Raw genomic sequence first — 15,136 nt, 5'->3', positions numbered from 1 at the left:
TTTTTTTTTTTTTTTTGGTACCAGGGATTGAACTAAGAACCTTGCGCTTGTGAGGCAGGTGGCGGCACCACTTAGCTAAATCCCGGCCTTCTTCAAGCATTTTTGATCCAGAGTTGTTCAAATCACAGATGTAGAACTGAGGATGTGCAGAGCCAAGTGCTAGGTGGTAAGAACTATGCCAAGGAGTTCTGGGCAGGAAGCAGAGACCACTGTAGCCATTGTAAACAGCGAGGGCTTTGATTTGGGAACTAGGTGACAAAACCACTGGAAGGCCTATAGGACTGGAAGTCAGGAGATCCCAACTAGACTTGGCTCCTGGGTGAGCTGCAGCTGCTGTTAGTGCTATGACCATGTGTAACACATGTAGCCTCAAGTGAATGCAGTACCATTGACTGCAGTAGATGGGGACTGAAGGCAAGATATGAAGGACTGGGCCAGGCATGGTACACATCTATAATCCCAATGCTTAGGAGGCAGAGGCAGGAGGATTGCTGCAAGTTTGAGGCAAGCCTGAACTATAGAATAAGACCCTGTTTCAAAAAAAAAGATATGAATGAATAAAATATAGTGACTGGGTGGTAGCATTGATGCATTTCAGTGTTTATTTAGATATATAGATTTTTGAGTAGAGTACAGGCTATATCCTTGATAATCTGTCCCACAGTCAGGAGGTGCAAAGGGTCAGCAGAATGCTGGGTACCACAGTTTTGGAGTTGGATATGTCAGAGGTAGAACCACAAAGGGATTTCCCAAGTAAGGATGGCTTATTGAGGTAACTGGGATCAGGAGTGTGGGCAGAAGAAACAGTTGAATCCTCCATGTGCTTCAGTAGCTACCTGTTAACAAAGGGAAAAAACAATCTTCTTGTTTCAGATTCTGCTGCAGAATGAGATGGTGATGAGAAGGTGACTCCAAAACTTGAATTTCTGAGGATGAAGATTCCCATAAAATGATGTCAGACAGACTCTCAGTAATGGAGCACACCACCTCTGAGTCTAGGGAAGTCCATGAAACCAGATTAGGGCAGCTGTTGGGAAACCCAGAAGGACAGAGCCTAGGGAGTCCCCCCTCTCAGGATGATGGCTTCAAGCAAGTCACAGTGACCCACTGGAAAATCCAAACAGGAGAAACAGCCCAGACATGTAGTAAGCCAGGGAGAAACCCTATTCTGAACCCAAATCTTCTTATACTTCAAAGAGAGCTTATAGAGGGGGAGGCCCATCCTGGTGGTATTTGTGGTAAAAGCTTCCCATTTAGTTCAGACCTAGTTAGACATCAGATTTCTCATACTGGAGAGAAGCCTTATAAATGTGAGGATTGTGGAAAAGACTTTAGTCAGACCTCACACCTGGCAGAGCACCAGAGAGCCCACACTGGAAACAGGTTGTATGTGTGCAATGTGTGTGGGAAAGACTTCATTCACTACACAAACCTTGCTGAGCACCAGCAGGTGCATACGGGAGAAAAGCCATTCCGGTGTGTTCAGTGCGGGAAAGCATTTTGTCACAGTTCAGACCTGCTTCGGCACCAGAGAGTACACACTAGAGAAAGGCCCTTTGAGTGCAAAGAGTGTGGGAAAGGCTTTAGTCAGAGCTCCTTACTCATTCGCCATCAGAGAATTCACACAGGTGAAAGACCTTATGAGTGTAATGAGTGTGGGAAATCCTTTATCAGGAGCTCCAGCCTTATTCGGCATTACCAAATCCACACAGAAGTGAAGCAGTATGAGTGTAAGGACTGCGGAAAGGCCTTCCGCCACCGCTCAGATCTTGTTGAACACCAGAGGATTCATACCGGGGAGAGACCTTTCGAGTGTAATGAATGTGGGAAGGCTTTTATTCGCAGTTCAAAGCTTATTCAGCATCAGAGAATTCACACTGGAGAGCGGCCCTATGTCTGCAATGAGTGTGGGAAACGCTTTAGCCAGACATCCAACTTCACTCAACATCAGAGAATTCACACTGGAGAGAAATTGTATGAGTGTGATGAATGTGGGAAGGCCTTCTTCTTGAGCTCATATCTTATCCGGCACCAGAAAATCCACACTGGAGAGCGGGTGTATGAATGTAAAGAATGTGGAAAGGCTTTTCTGCAGAAAGCCCACCTCACGGAGCATCAGAAGATTCACACTGGGGACCGACCCTTTGAGTGCAAAGACTGCGGGAAAGCCTTCATCCAGAGCTCTAAGCTGCTGCTGCACCAGATTGTGCACACTGGGGAAAAGCCCTATGTGTGCAGTTTCTGTGGGAAAGGCTTCATCCAGAGGTCAAACTTCCTCCAACACCAGAAGATGCACACTGAAGAGAGGCTATACGAGTGTAGTCAGCTTGAGGAAGGTTGTACACCACCCCCTGACTTTATCCACCAGGAGGGCCTTTCCCTGAGTGAGACTCCTACATGTTTAGGCGAGAGGTCCACAGGGCAGGAGGGTCATATGGATAATTTATGATCACTGACTCAGAGAGTGGTATTTGGAGATGGGTAGAATTAGGGTTCTTATGGCTTCTAGGCTTTGGACGTGTCAGTTTCCTGAATCATGGAGGGGCATGTTTGGAGTGGCCTGCTTCCTGCTACTGGACAGCTGGCCTGGAGCTGGAACGGGTTGGGGTAGAAAAGATTCCTAGATTTTATTCACAAAATACAACCCACTCTTAAGTTCAATCCTTTCAAAGCAGAGCTGTGAATTTAATCTTATTACTGAAAGAGGCTTGCATATTAAAGGCTTGAGAAAGATTTTCTCATGCAAAACCCCTAGTGGGTTTCCTGTTGTCCTGGGGATGACCGCCGAACCCTCATGTCCCATGTCCTAAGGTTTTTATCTCCTTGACTACTTAGTTCCCGGCCACAGTTGGTATGTCCCACTTCTCACTCCACATTGTTCTGCTGTGCTGTGCTCCAACTCATCTCGCAAGGTTCAGGCATCATGTCAAGGAACATTTCCCTTGCACTGAGCAAGTTTTCCATGCTTTCAAGGCTCAGTGCTTATCTGTTGTTATTGAGTTATGAATTATTAATCACAGTTCCTTGATAGTGATCGTGTCTGACTGATTCATACATCCCCGATGCCTAGTGTACAGCCATAAAAAACACCACCACATCTGTGTAATTCGCAGCTCTTTTTGTCCTTTCAGTATTGCTATTTTAAAATTTTGGAATGTTTTTCTTTGTGTCATTATGATCTATTCTATTGGACATAGCTTCTCTCCTAGACCTCTTTCTGCCTTCTGCTCCTGCCTGAGAGTTGCTGAATCACCTGTCTGTATTGGCTCCTCCCATTGCTGCCTCATCTGGAGCTGCCTGCTGTCCTGAGTGCCCCCAAGCACTCAAAGGGTGCACAGCCCCAGTGTACTGCACATCTTTGTTCTAGCTCAGCATGTCTTAATCACTTTTCTTGTCAGTGAGACATAATAGCTGATAACCACAATTTAAAGGTGGAAAGGTTTATTTTGGCTCACATTTTCAGAAGTTTCAGTCCATGTTCCACAGGCTCCAAGGAAGAAATGGTATATGGTAGAGGGACTTAGAGGAGGAAAATCGTTTATGTCATAGAGGCCAAAAAGCAGGGAGGAGCCAGCAAGGGTGATAACATCCTTCCATGTTTGTCCCCAGTGATCTGCCTTTAATTGGGCCCCAATTCCTAACACCATACTCAGCTGCTGAACTTATTAATGGATAAATCCCCTGAAGAGGATAGCAGCCCCATTTTCCAGTCCCCTTCCCAAAGCCCCACCACTCAGCACATGAGAATTTTGGAGGATATTTTAGATCTAGACCATAATACAGCAGCTCCAAGATTGACTCAGCTCTTGACAGTTGCTTGCCCTCTGGCTCACATTATCACTTATTTGAAAATGTACTGTGTTGAGATCTATAAGGAATAGTTCTGGATATTGGTAGAGCAAGAATAAGAGACCATCTGCCCTGCAGTGGTGGAGAATATAGTGTGGAAGCTGTGATGGCATGGTGATTGAAGTGCCAGGATAGATGGAATGTTAGGAGTGGCGCGGCAGTTCTGCGAAGACTTCAGCAGAGGTGAAACTAAATGGCTCAGAGGCCAGTGGGTGCTTTTCCACCAGAGGAGAAGGGATGATCTAGGAGAGGAAGCTCCTCAGACACAGGCAGGCTCAACAAGCTGCGGCTTGGCAGCCTTCCCTGTGGCAGCTTTGGCATATGGGAAAGTTCTTTCAGCAGAACTGCTCACCCTGGCCTTTCATTGTCTTTCATATGAATGTTAAGCAACTAGCTTTGAGATTATTTTTTTTTAATTACTTCTTTTGTCCATGAATCATATTTTGAGTTCCCAATAACTCTTGAGGGAACAGATAATTCAAAAGTCCGTACATTATCCACTTTCTGAAAAATCTACTAGAGATGTTTCAGATGGTATAACAGTAGGTGTTAAGAGAACAAACAATAAAATGCCTACTATTAAGTGTACAGAGCTTTGGAAAATACCTACAGCTGTGTACCCACCAACCATAGTTGAGATAAATTTCTTTTACCTAAAAGTTTTCTTTCCCTTTCCTTTCAGCCCAACCCCAGTAACCACTTTGTGCCAGTGTAAATTAATGTTTGTCCTAGAACCACACAAATGTGGACTCGTGTACTCAATAGTGTCTGACTTCAGTCCCTTCAACATGGCTTTAGGTTCAACCACATTTTGTGTTTTGGTAGTTCTCTTTGCTGACTAATGTCGCACTGTATAGAGAAATCATTTGTTATTCATTCATCTGTTCATGGAAGTATGCTTTTCCAGCTTTGACTCTGAAGAGTAAAATTTGCTGGTGTTCTGTAGTTTAGTGATAGGGTCATTCCCTGGCATGCATGAAGCCCTGGGCTCGATCCTTACTATTGCAAGAATTGCTAGCCAGGTGTGGTCATGTGTGCCTATAATCCCATCCACTTGGGAGGCTGAGGCAGGATGATTTCAAGTTCTGGACCACTTAGACCCTGTCTTAACAAGGGCTGGAGATGTAGCTCAGTGCTTCCTTGGTTTAATCCCCAGTATTACCAAGAACAATAAAAAAAGGAATAAACTGCTATGAGCATTTATGTATTTATCTGCACATGTGTTTATTTTCTCTTGGGCAATACAACATTTATTGCTGGGTTATAAGGACCTTAGTTCATTTAGGAGACTAACAAAATACTATAAACTGTATGGCTTATAAAGGACAGGAATTTATTTCTCACAGCAGTGGAGGCTGGGAGATCCAAGGTACAGGCAGTAGGATCTGGTAAGGGCCCTCTTCCTCCATAGATGAATGTCCTCTGACTAACCTCACATGGTGGTAGGGGTCTAGGGACCTTTCCCTCTTACAGGGGCATAAATTCCATTTCTGAAGGTTCTGCTCACATGGTGTGATTACCTCTCAAAGGCCTCACCTCTTTGTTCTGCCACATTTGGGGTTAGGATTTCAGCATGAATTTGAGGGTTATGTAAATATTCAGTGTATTGTGTGTTTTAACATTATAAAAAACTGTCATGGGTACTGTCTCACCCTCCTGCCACAGTGTGGTGCCATTGTTGCCCAGTCCTGGCCAGCACGTCACATTGTCAGTCTCTTGAAGTTGACCCCATTCTCGCCGATTATGATTTGTACTTGCCTGCTGAATGCTGCACAGCACCTTTTCAAGGGATTATTGCTGTTCTGCATTACCTTTTGTGGCTGCATCTTTTGGTCCATTTTAAATTGGGTTTTCTTACCAACTTGTAAGAATCCTTCCATACTCTAGAGAAAGCCTCTCCAAATGTTTTGTGGGTTTTTTTGTTGTTTGTTTGTTTGGTTTTTGGTTTTTTGAGACTGAACTGGAACTCACTGTATCCCAGGTTGGTCTGGAACTCACAGCGATCCTCCGGCCTCAGCCTCCCAAGTGCTGGAATTACAGATGTGTGCCACCACTCCCGGCTTCCCAAATGTTTATTGTGAATATTTTCTTAGAGCCTTTGGTTTACTTTTTCATTTTCTTACTGATATCTTTTGAAGATCAAATTTAAAAGTTTGTTTTTGTTTGGTGGTGGTGGGGGGTTGAACTCAGGTCCTTAATGCTTGTAAGGCAGGCAACAGAACCACTGAGCTAAATCCCCAGCCCCCAAGATTTAAAAGTTTGAATAAGGCCGCCTTACCAAAATTTTTTACTTTTCTTTTTTCTTTTTTTTTATTTTTTGAGACAGGGTCTCACTATGTAGTTCAGGATGCCCTTAAACTCATTAGTCCAGAATGACCTTGAACTTGTGGTGATCCTCCTGCCTCAGCCTCCCATGTGCCGGGACTACTGGTATGTGTGGCAATCAGAATCTTTTTTTTTTGGTACTGGGGATCGAAGGGTGCTTGCACTTGCGAGGTAAGTGGTAGCACCACTGAGCTAAATCCCCAGCCCTCAAAAATCTTTTATAGTTAGGATTCTTTTTCATGGTACTGGTCATTAAGCCCAGGACCTTCACAATAAGCTACATTCCTAACCTTTTCAAAATTTTTTATTTTGCGATGGGTCTCACAAAATCATTAAACTGTTCAAGTTGAGTTTGAACCTCCTGCCCCAGCTTTCCAGTGTGCTGGGACTACATGCTTGCACCAACATGCCCAGCTTATAGTTAGGATTTTTAAGTTCTGAGAAACATTTGCTTACTCAAAGGACATACATATTATTCCTTTATCCAAACTTTTAGTTTTAGCTTTTATTTTTGTGGGTTTTTTTTGTTTGTTTGTTTGTTTGTTTTTTTGTTTTTTGAGACAGGGTCTCACTATGTAGTTGAGAATGACCTGGAACTCACTATGTAGCCCAGGCTGGTCTCAAACTCAGTGATCCTCCTGTCTCAGCCTCCCAAGTGCTGGGATTAGAGGCATGCACCACCATTCCCGGCTAGTTTTAGCTTTTGTATTTTGGTGTATGATCCATTTTGAGGAGTGTGTGTTTGTGGTGTGCTAATCAAACTCAGGGCCATAGACATACAGTACAAAACAAGTGCTCTGCCACTGAACTACATCCTCAGCCTCTGGTTTGTTTGTTTGTTTTTTAGTGGTGGTAGTGGTAGAAAGATTGAACCCAGGCCAGGCCCTCATACTGAGCTACAGCCTCAACATTTTTTTTGGTACCAGGGATCTCGGGCCCTTGTGCTTGCAAGGCAGGCAGCAGCACCACTGAACCAAATCCCCAGCCCTTTTTAAAAAAATTCAATAAGAGGATTGAGTTCAAGGCCAGCCTGAGCTACATAACTAGACCTGTCTTAAAAATTTCAAAATTAAGAAAGACCAGGGTTTTGTTAACCTGCCCTGGCTGGCCTTGTGATCTTGCCTCAACCTCTCAAGTAGCTGGGATTACAGGCGCACACCACGACACCTGGTTTTGTGTTACTTTTACAACATGCAATGAAGATCAAGATCAGGGCTGGGGATTTAGCTCTTTTCTTCTCTTTCTTTTTTTTTTTTTTTTAACCATTTGTTGGAAGACAATACTTTCTCATTGAATAAACTTCCAAACTTTTGTAAAAACTTAAGTATGGGTGGTTTGTTCCTTTCCTCTTGTCCATGGATTGTCATCCCAGTATGACACTATCATTTTACAATACATGTTGAAATCAGGTATTGGAAGTACTTCAATTTTGTTCTTTTCCAAAATTTTTTACTAGACTAGGTCCTTTACATTTGTGTGTAAGTTTTAGTGTCAGGTTGTCAATTTGTACAAAAAGGAAGCCTGTGTGGGATCTGTAGATCGGTTTGGGTGGAGGAGAAGGGGAAAAAAGTTGAGATGTGTTATTTACATGTACCAGTTCCCCCCAATGAATGTAATTATGTACTGCGGACATGTAATACTAATAAAAATTTAAAAAGAAAAATCTGAAAAATCAGTATTAACATTTTAATAATTCTAAGTTTTCCTTTCTCTGTGTAGTTTTCTCATATTTTGTTAAACTTTTGTATTTCATATTTCTACATTCTATTGCAAATGTACAGCTTTTTAAAATTTTTTAAATTTTTGGTACTGGGGGTTGAGCTTGGGACCTTGCGCTTGCAAGGCAGGTAGCGGAACCACTGAGCCAAATCCCCAGCCCTGTACAGCTTTTTAAAAAGCTATTCAGTTGTGTCTGCTAATGTACAGAAATTCATTAGGTTTGTGTTTTGATCTTATAATCCGCCAACCTAGATCACTTCACATTTTAATAGCTTTTTTCTAAATTACTCATTGTTTTCTGTGTATATAATTATGTCATCTGCCTATTAAGAATCTTCTTTCTTTCCAATATATATTGACTTTTCTTGCCTTATTACATTGACTAGCATATATTTCAGTTGTTTTATTTGTTTTTGCTGGTACTGGGGTCTGAAGCCAGAGCCTTTGCACTGAATTTAATTTCCAGCTGTTTTTGTTTTGTTTTGTTTTTCAGTACTGGGGATCAAACTCAGGACCTTGCACTTGCGATGCAGGTGCAGTTCCACTGAGCAAAATCTCCGGCATGTTGTGTTTTGTTTTTGAGATTTTTTTTGGCGGGGGTACTGGGGATCAAACTCAGGAACTTCTGCTTGTGAGGCATTTGTAGTACAACTGAGCTAAATCCCCAGCTCTTTTGTTTTGTTTTTGAGAAAAGGTCTCATTTAGGCCAGGCCACGATCAAACTTGTGATCCTTCTGCCTCAGGCTCCCAAATGCTGGAATTATAGGCATGTGCCACTGTGCCTATCTTAAAATTTTTGCTAGATGTGGTGAAGTACATTCTTCGTTTGTTTTGTTTTGATACTAGCATAATGTTGCTCTCAAAAACTTTATCCACACTGGAGTTGTGTGTGTAATAATGATGCATTTCTTCCTTAACTATTTGATAAGAGTTCATCAGTGGAACCCTGGGACTTTAATTGTGAGAAGGTTTTTTATTTATTTATTTAGGTTTTGTTTGTTTGTTTTGAGATGGTCTCACTATGTAGTTGAGACCAACCTGGAACTCACTATGTAGCTCATGCTGGTCTCAAACTCACAGTGATCCTCCTGCCTCAGCCTCCCGAGTGCTGGGATTATAGGTGTGCACCACCACACCTGGCCTTATTTTGGTTTTTTGAAACAGGTTCTCACTATGTAGTTAAGACTGACCTGGAACTCACTATGTAGCCCAGGCTTGTCTCAAATTCAGTGATCCTCCTGCCTCAGCCTCCCATGTGCTGGGATTATAGGCGTGCGCCACCACGCCTGGCCACTATTATTTATTTATTTTGGTACTGGGGATCAAACTCAGGACCTTGCACTTGCAAGGCAGGTGGCAGAACCACTGAGCTAAATCCCCAAACCCTGTTTTTTGGTTTTTGAGACAGGGTCTCACTAGCCCACACTAGCCTTCAATTCACTGTGTAGCCCAGGCTGGCCTCAAACTTGGAACAGTCCTTCTGCCTCAGCGCTGGGATTATAGGCATGCGCCACCATGCCTGGCAGGTTTTTTTAAATTGCAGATTTAATTAATTTCACATAAATGAATTATTGGCATGAAGTGTTCAGAACATTAATGTACTGGGGATTGAACCCAGGGCCTTCACATTGAACCATATCCTCAGTCCCCTCACCAATTTTTTTTTGGTACCAGGGATCGAACTCAGGTCCTCGTGCTTGAGAGGCAGGCGTTGGATCACTGAGCCAAATCCCTGGCCCTCACCTCATTTTGAAACAAGAGTCTTCAGTGGCCCAGACTGGGCTCAAACTTGCCATACTCCTGCCTCTGCCTCCTGAGTGCTGGGATTATAGCAAGGTGCCACCATGCCCAGCAAAAAAAGGCATTGCTAAAATAACTACATTTGCTGCCTAGACTTTTCCCACATCCTTATAAAGACCCCTCTCTCCATCCTAATGATCTGATTCCTGTCTTGGAAATTGACCCACTGCCCCTGTTGAATAAACTTATTTTTACTTTTATTCTCACCATGGTAAATGACCACCAAGTCATTGGCCCTTTATACATTGTTTCCTATGGCAAGCAGTCTTTACTGTCCGCATTACTATTAGCATTCTGGTCTTCTGAGCTCCCACCAGAATTGCCTTGTAGGCTTTGTCCAACCTGATCCTTCAAATTTCTTCAAACTCCTCCCACAAACCATTTCTAAAGGCTTCTGAATTACATGGTCAGGTATAGTCAAACAGCAACAACCCTAGTTATCAGTACCAATTTTCTGTATATGTCAGTATACACATTGCTGGGATAAAATACCTAATAAAAGAGGAGAGGCTTATTTTGGCTCAGTCTCAGGTCTCAGTCCATGGTTAGCTGGCACCAAAACAAGCATCGTGGCAGGCACAATGGAGGAAAGCTGCTTGCCTTACTAGAGACACCTCAGATAGCAATTAATAGATGATCAGAAAGGGACTGGGCCCTCAAGGGAGTCCGTGCAAAAGATGAGACTACATCATTGTTGCAGCTGGCAACAATTCTGAAGCCAGACCTCAAGCCTCCCTAGTGATGAACAGCAGCTTGAGATTGTACCATAATTGGTACCATCTGGTTCCAGTGAGCCCGAATAGTGGGTCAAACACCTTGACCTGTACTTCCGTCCCTTTCCAGGAATGACATTGTTCTTCATATGGTAGAAGTTAAAGATAAACTAAAGTTAATAATGCCTACCATATACCCTTGTTATGGACCTCCCATCCCTATTGGATTAATACTAGCTAAGTGACCACATCTGTAATCCTATAGTTTGACCTGTAGTTACCCAAGTTGTAATTAAATTGTGCATAAATTACCTCTGGACAAAGAGTCTCAGTGGCTACCCACTGTCTCAGCTTTCTCTTTTTAGCGGGGTACAGGGGATCAAATTTAGGACCTTGCATTTGTGAGGCAGGCAGGAGAACCACTGAGCTAAAGCTAAATCCCCAGCCCAGGAGCTTTCTCTCAATAAACCTTTACTCTTAACTTCCTTTGTCCTTGAATCCATTCTTCTGTATCAGGAGAAACAAATTGGGCACATCTGACATCTAACATGTTGGGAGTCCCTTCCCTCTGACAGCCTCATGGCAGCCAGGAAGCAGAGCACAGGGGAAGAGCCAGAGGAAGGAGCAGAGGAGTGGAATGCTGGGTACTTTTTTTTTTTTTTTTTTTTGCTTTTTGAGACAGGGTCTTCCTATGTAGTCCAGGGTGAATTTGAACTCACTGTGTAGCCCAGGCCAGCCTCAAATTCCTCCAAAGTGATCCTCCTGCCTCAACTTTCCAAGTGCTGAGATTACAGCATGTGCCACCACATCCAGCTTTTTTTGCTTTATTTTGTTTTTTAGAGAGTCTTACTATGCAATTCAGACTTTGAACTCACAACAGTCCTCCTGCCTTGCCTGGACCTCCTGAGGGCTGGGATCAGGGTTTATGATGTTAAAATGTGTCAGCAGAGGGTGCTAGAGGGACACTGCAGGGAAAGTTGCTTTGCTTTCCACTTTTGTTGCTTTGGTCTGCTCCTATTCCTGCCCAGGCTGCCTGTGGTGCTGCCGCTGCTGCTCACTTATCAAGCCCCAGGCACTTCCCAGCCATTTGACGGGTGCTCCTCTGACCATCCTCAGCTGACTGGAATCTCTGTGTTTGGGCTCACTGTCCTTGGCCTGCCACACAAGGTTGTGTTGCCCATTGACCAGAGCTATGGTGTACCCAGCTCTAGCTAGATGGAACTGTCCCCCTCAAGGACCTCTGCAACCACCCTGTGGGGACTTCACCCTGACCCTGGAGAGGGGTGGTCTCCATATGGGTCCTAATTGCAGCCCTTTAGCCCACAGTATCCTGTGGATCCTCCTGAGCCCTGTAGATCATTCTGTTGTCACAGATAGTGCTCTATATTAGACTTTCATTGTTCAAATCACCATGCAGCCCCTGTCTCCTGACTGATTTTGATGCAGAGGCCATGAGATTTCACTAGCCTGTGCCCCAGAGTGATCGGCTATCTCCCACACTCCCACTGCCACCACCACATCTTCCCTTAGGTTTGCCATTTATCAATGGGGTTGGGGCTGCCCTTCCATGTGACTGCTGAGAATTGAGCCACCAGGAACCTGAACTATATGACAGGTGTCACTCGGTGGTTTACACAGTAATAGTTCTGAGTATGACTATGGACAGTGGCCTCTTAGATGTAAATCCATTATGTTCAGTCTATTTCAAAACTTCTGTTGACTGAATTGTTTGTTCCACAGAATCTTGCCAAGTTACCAAGTTGCCCAGGCTGGGCTTGAACTTGAGGTCCTCCTGCCTCAGCCTCCTGAGTGCTGGGATTACAGGTGTGTGCCACCATGCCTGACTCAGTACTGGTGATTGAATCTAGGGCCTTCATACTGAGCTACAGCCTAAACCCTTGTTTTTTGTTTTTGTTTTTGTTTTTGTTTTGGTGCTGAGGACCAAACTCAGGACCTTGCACTTTCGAAGTAAGCTGCAGAACCACTGAGCTAAATCCACAGCCCTCAAACCTTGTTTTTTTTTTTTTTTTTTTTTTTGGTACCGGAGATTGAACTCGGGTTCTTGCGCTTGCAAGGCAGGCCACCGATCCGCTGAGCTAAATCCCCGGCCCCCCTCAACTCTTGTTTTTAATTTTTTAAATTAAAAATATTTTTGAGCCAGGATCTTGCTAAGACACTAAATTGTCTAGGATGGGCTCAAATTTGCAATCCTTCCTCAATCTCCCAAAGTCCTGGGATTACAACTGTGCACCACCCTGCCTGGCTGCACAGTGCAACTCTTAGAAGAAACTATCAGGCAGAAACATCATGACACTGGATCTGGTAATGAAGCCATATTATTACACCAAAGACACAGGCAACAAAAGAAGAAATAGCCCAATGGGACTTTATCAAAATTTAAAACTTTTGTGTATCGAAGGACACTATTAACAGAGTAAAAATACTTTTCTTATTGCTGAGACAAAATACCTAACAACCAAAGTTAAATGAGGAAAGGTTTATTGTAGCTTACAGTTTATAGAGATTTCAGTTAAAAATTGGCTGGCTCCAAGGCAGGGTGGCATGGGAGAGGGGCATCACAGAGGAGGAAGAGTTCATGGAAGGCAGAAGGGAGCAAAGCAGTGAAGTAGTGAAGTAGCAAAGCAGCAATGAACAGCAACAACAGCAGCTCTCTTTCTGTCCTTTATATTCTATACAGGCTACATACTCTTAGGGGAGGTGGCACTAACACCCAGGGTGGGCCTTTCCATCATCCACACCAGAACTCTGCCAAACCAATTAGTGGGCTAATTTGGTAATCACACACCCTGATCCCAGCATCACACACTGTAGATCTAGCTATTCTAGATCTAGCCTTACCTGTGACCGCATGAGGCTTTGGGGGTATCTAGACACAAGCCTTAACATAACGGAACTGGAGAAAATACTTACAAATCACAAATTCCCTTTTGGAAATCCAAAAAGGATTAATCTCTGGAAAATATAGAGAACTCAGACTCAGGGACTAAAAGCAACCCACTTCACAAATGGATAAAGGACTTGAATGGATATTTCTCCAAAGAAGATGATAAATGGCCCACAAGCACAGGAAAAGATGCTCAATATTGTGAGGAACAAGCCCCACTCATCTTTGATTACATGCAATGGATAGATCAGATCGATGAGTGGAAGAGTGCAGCGAAAGTGAGAATTTTTAAAACATTTTTTGCAAGAATGAGTGTCATCCTAACAGACTGACACACACAGAGCAGTTTTAGTGAGCAGTTTAACTCCAAGCTTGCAGTTCCCTTTTCCTTTTCCTCACTGGCTTGTGTACTATGGGGGGCACAATCTTTGTGATCAGTGCCTATATTCTTAACCTACTTCCTCTGTAAACATTTTGTGGGGTTTAAAAACAAGAGATTAAGGGCTGGGTGTGGTGGTTTATGCCTGTAATCTCAGCACTCGGGAGGCTGAGACAGGAGGATCGCTGTGAGTTCGAGACCAGCCTAGGCTACATAGTGAGTTCCAGGTCAGTCTCAACTATATAGTGAGACCCTGTCTCAAAAACAACAACAACAACAAAACAAGAGATTGCCGGGTGTCCTGGTGCACACCTGTAATCCCAGCACTCAGGAGGCTGAGGCAGGAGGATCGCTGTGGGTTTGAGACCAGCCTGGGCTACATAGTGAGTCCCAGGTCAGTCTCAACTACACAGTGAGACCCTGTCTCAAAAAAAACAAAACAAAACAAAACAAGAGATTAAGGGCCAGGGATTTAGCTCAGCAGTTTGGTGGCCTGCCTTGCAAGCACAAAGACCGGAGTTCAATCCCCGGTACCAAAAAAAAACAAAACAACCAAAAAAACAAGAGATTAAACCATAGGGGGTAACTTCTTAACTACAAGTGCTTCTCCAGTTAGAGTTAGCATAGTAAATGCCATACTTTACTATCTACCCTTCCCCCTTTGTTTAGAGACCCTATCCTGAAAATAGACCACTTTTAAATTTTTATTTCTTACAGATATTACTTTTAGGAAAGTGCAAATCAAAACCACTGTGAGCTACCATTTCATATCGTTAAGATGGCTTCTATTGAAAAACCAAACAAAGCAAAATAAAGAGAAACCAAATAGAAAAGAATTGGTGTTGGCAAATGTGGAGGAATGGGAAGCCTTTTATACTGTGCCAGAAATGTAAATGGCACCACTGTGGAAAATAGTATGGCTATTCCTCAAAAAATTAATATAGACTATGCAATTCAATTTCTGGGTTTATTATATCCAAAAGAAGTGAAAGCAGGTACTTAAAGAGGTATTCATAAACTGGACATGGTGGCACACATCAACCCCAGCACTTGAGAGACTGAGGCAGGAGGATCATTGCAAGTTTGAGGCCAGCTTGGACTAAATAGTGAGTTCAAGGCCAGCCTGAAGTAAATAGCAAGAACGTATCTCAAAAAAAAAAACAAAAAAACTAAAAGCAAACAACCTACCAAAAAGAGAGAGAGATAATCATTTACCTTTGTTCCTAGCAGCAATCTTCACTATTAAAAATTATAGGTGGCTACTGTTTTGGACTGCACTCCTACACGGGGCCCTAGCAGACCTGATTAAAAATTAAAATTATGTCATCATACCACCACACTGAGACTAAGTTGTTATTTTGACATGTTGAGAAATCAGGAGAGTGCTTCTGAGTGGGCATAATAAAGTTCCTGCACCTTTAATTCTTACCAAAAAAAAAAAAAAAC

General features: G+C 43.2%; 2 protein-coding genes across 2 annotated transcripts in view; both read left to right on the top strand.

Moving 5' to 3' along the window:
• Znf623 (zinc finger protein 623) overlaps nt 1–4,941 on the top strand; it is an 11,986-nt gene extending 7,045 nt beyond the window's left edge. Inside the window, exon 2 of the mRNA XM_010630618.3 lies at nt 874–4,941. Coding sequence (XP_010628920.1) covers nt 950–2,449 — 1,500 coding nt within the window. The 5' untranslated portion in view covers nt 874–949 and the 3' untranslated portion in view covers nt 2,450–4,941. The remainder of the gene's footprint in view (nt 1–873) is intronic.
• Nucleotides 1–15,136, top strand: part of Znf707 (zinc finger protein 707) — a 38,150-nt gene that overhangs the window by 7,032 nt on the left and 15,982 nt on the right. The gene's annotated exons all lie outside the window — the stretch shown is intronic.

Source organism: Fukomys damarensis, unplaced genomic scaffold, assembly GCF_012274545.1.
Source record: "Fukomys damarensis isolate Sample0158 unplaced genomic scaffold, DMR_v1.0_HiC HiC_scaffold_5, whole genome shotgun sequence".
NCBI classification, from domain to species: domain Eukaryota; kingdom Metazoa; phylum Chordata; class Mammalia; order Rodentia; family Bathyergidae; genus Fukomys; species Fukomys damarensis.
The sequence above is the reverse complement of the archived record's forward strand: the minus strand, read 5'-3'. Positions and strand labels throughout refer to the sequence as shown.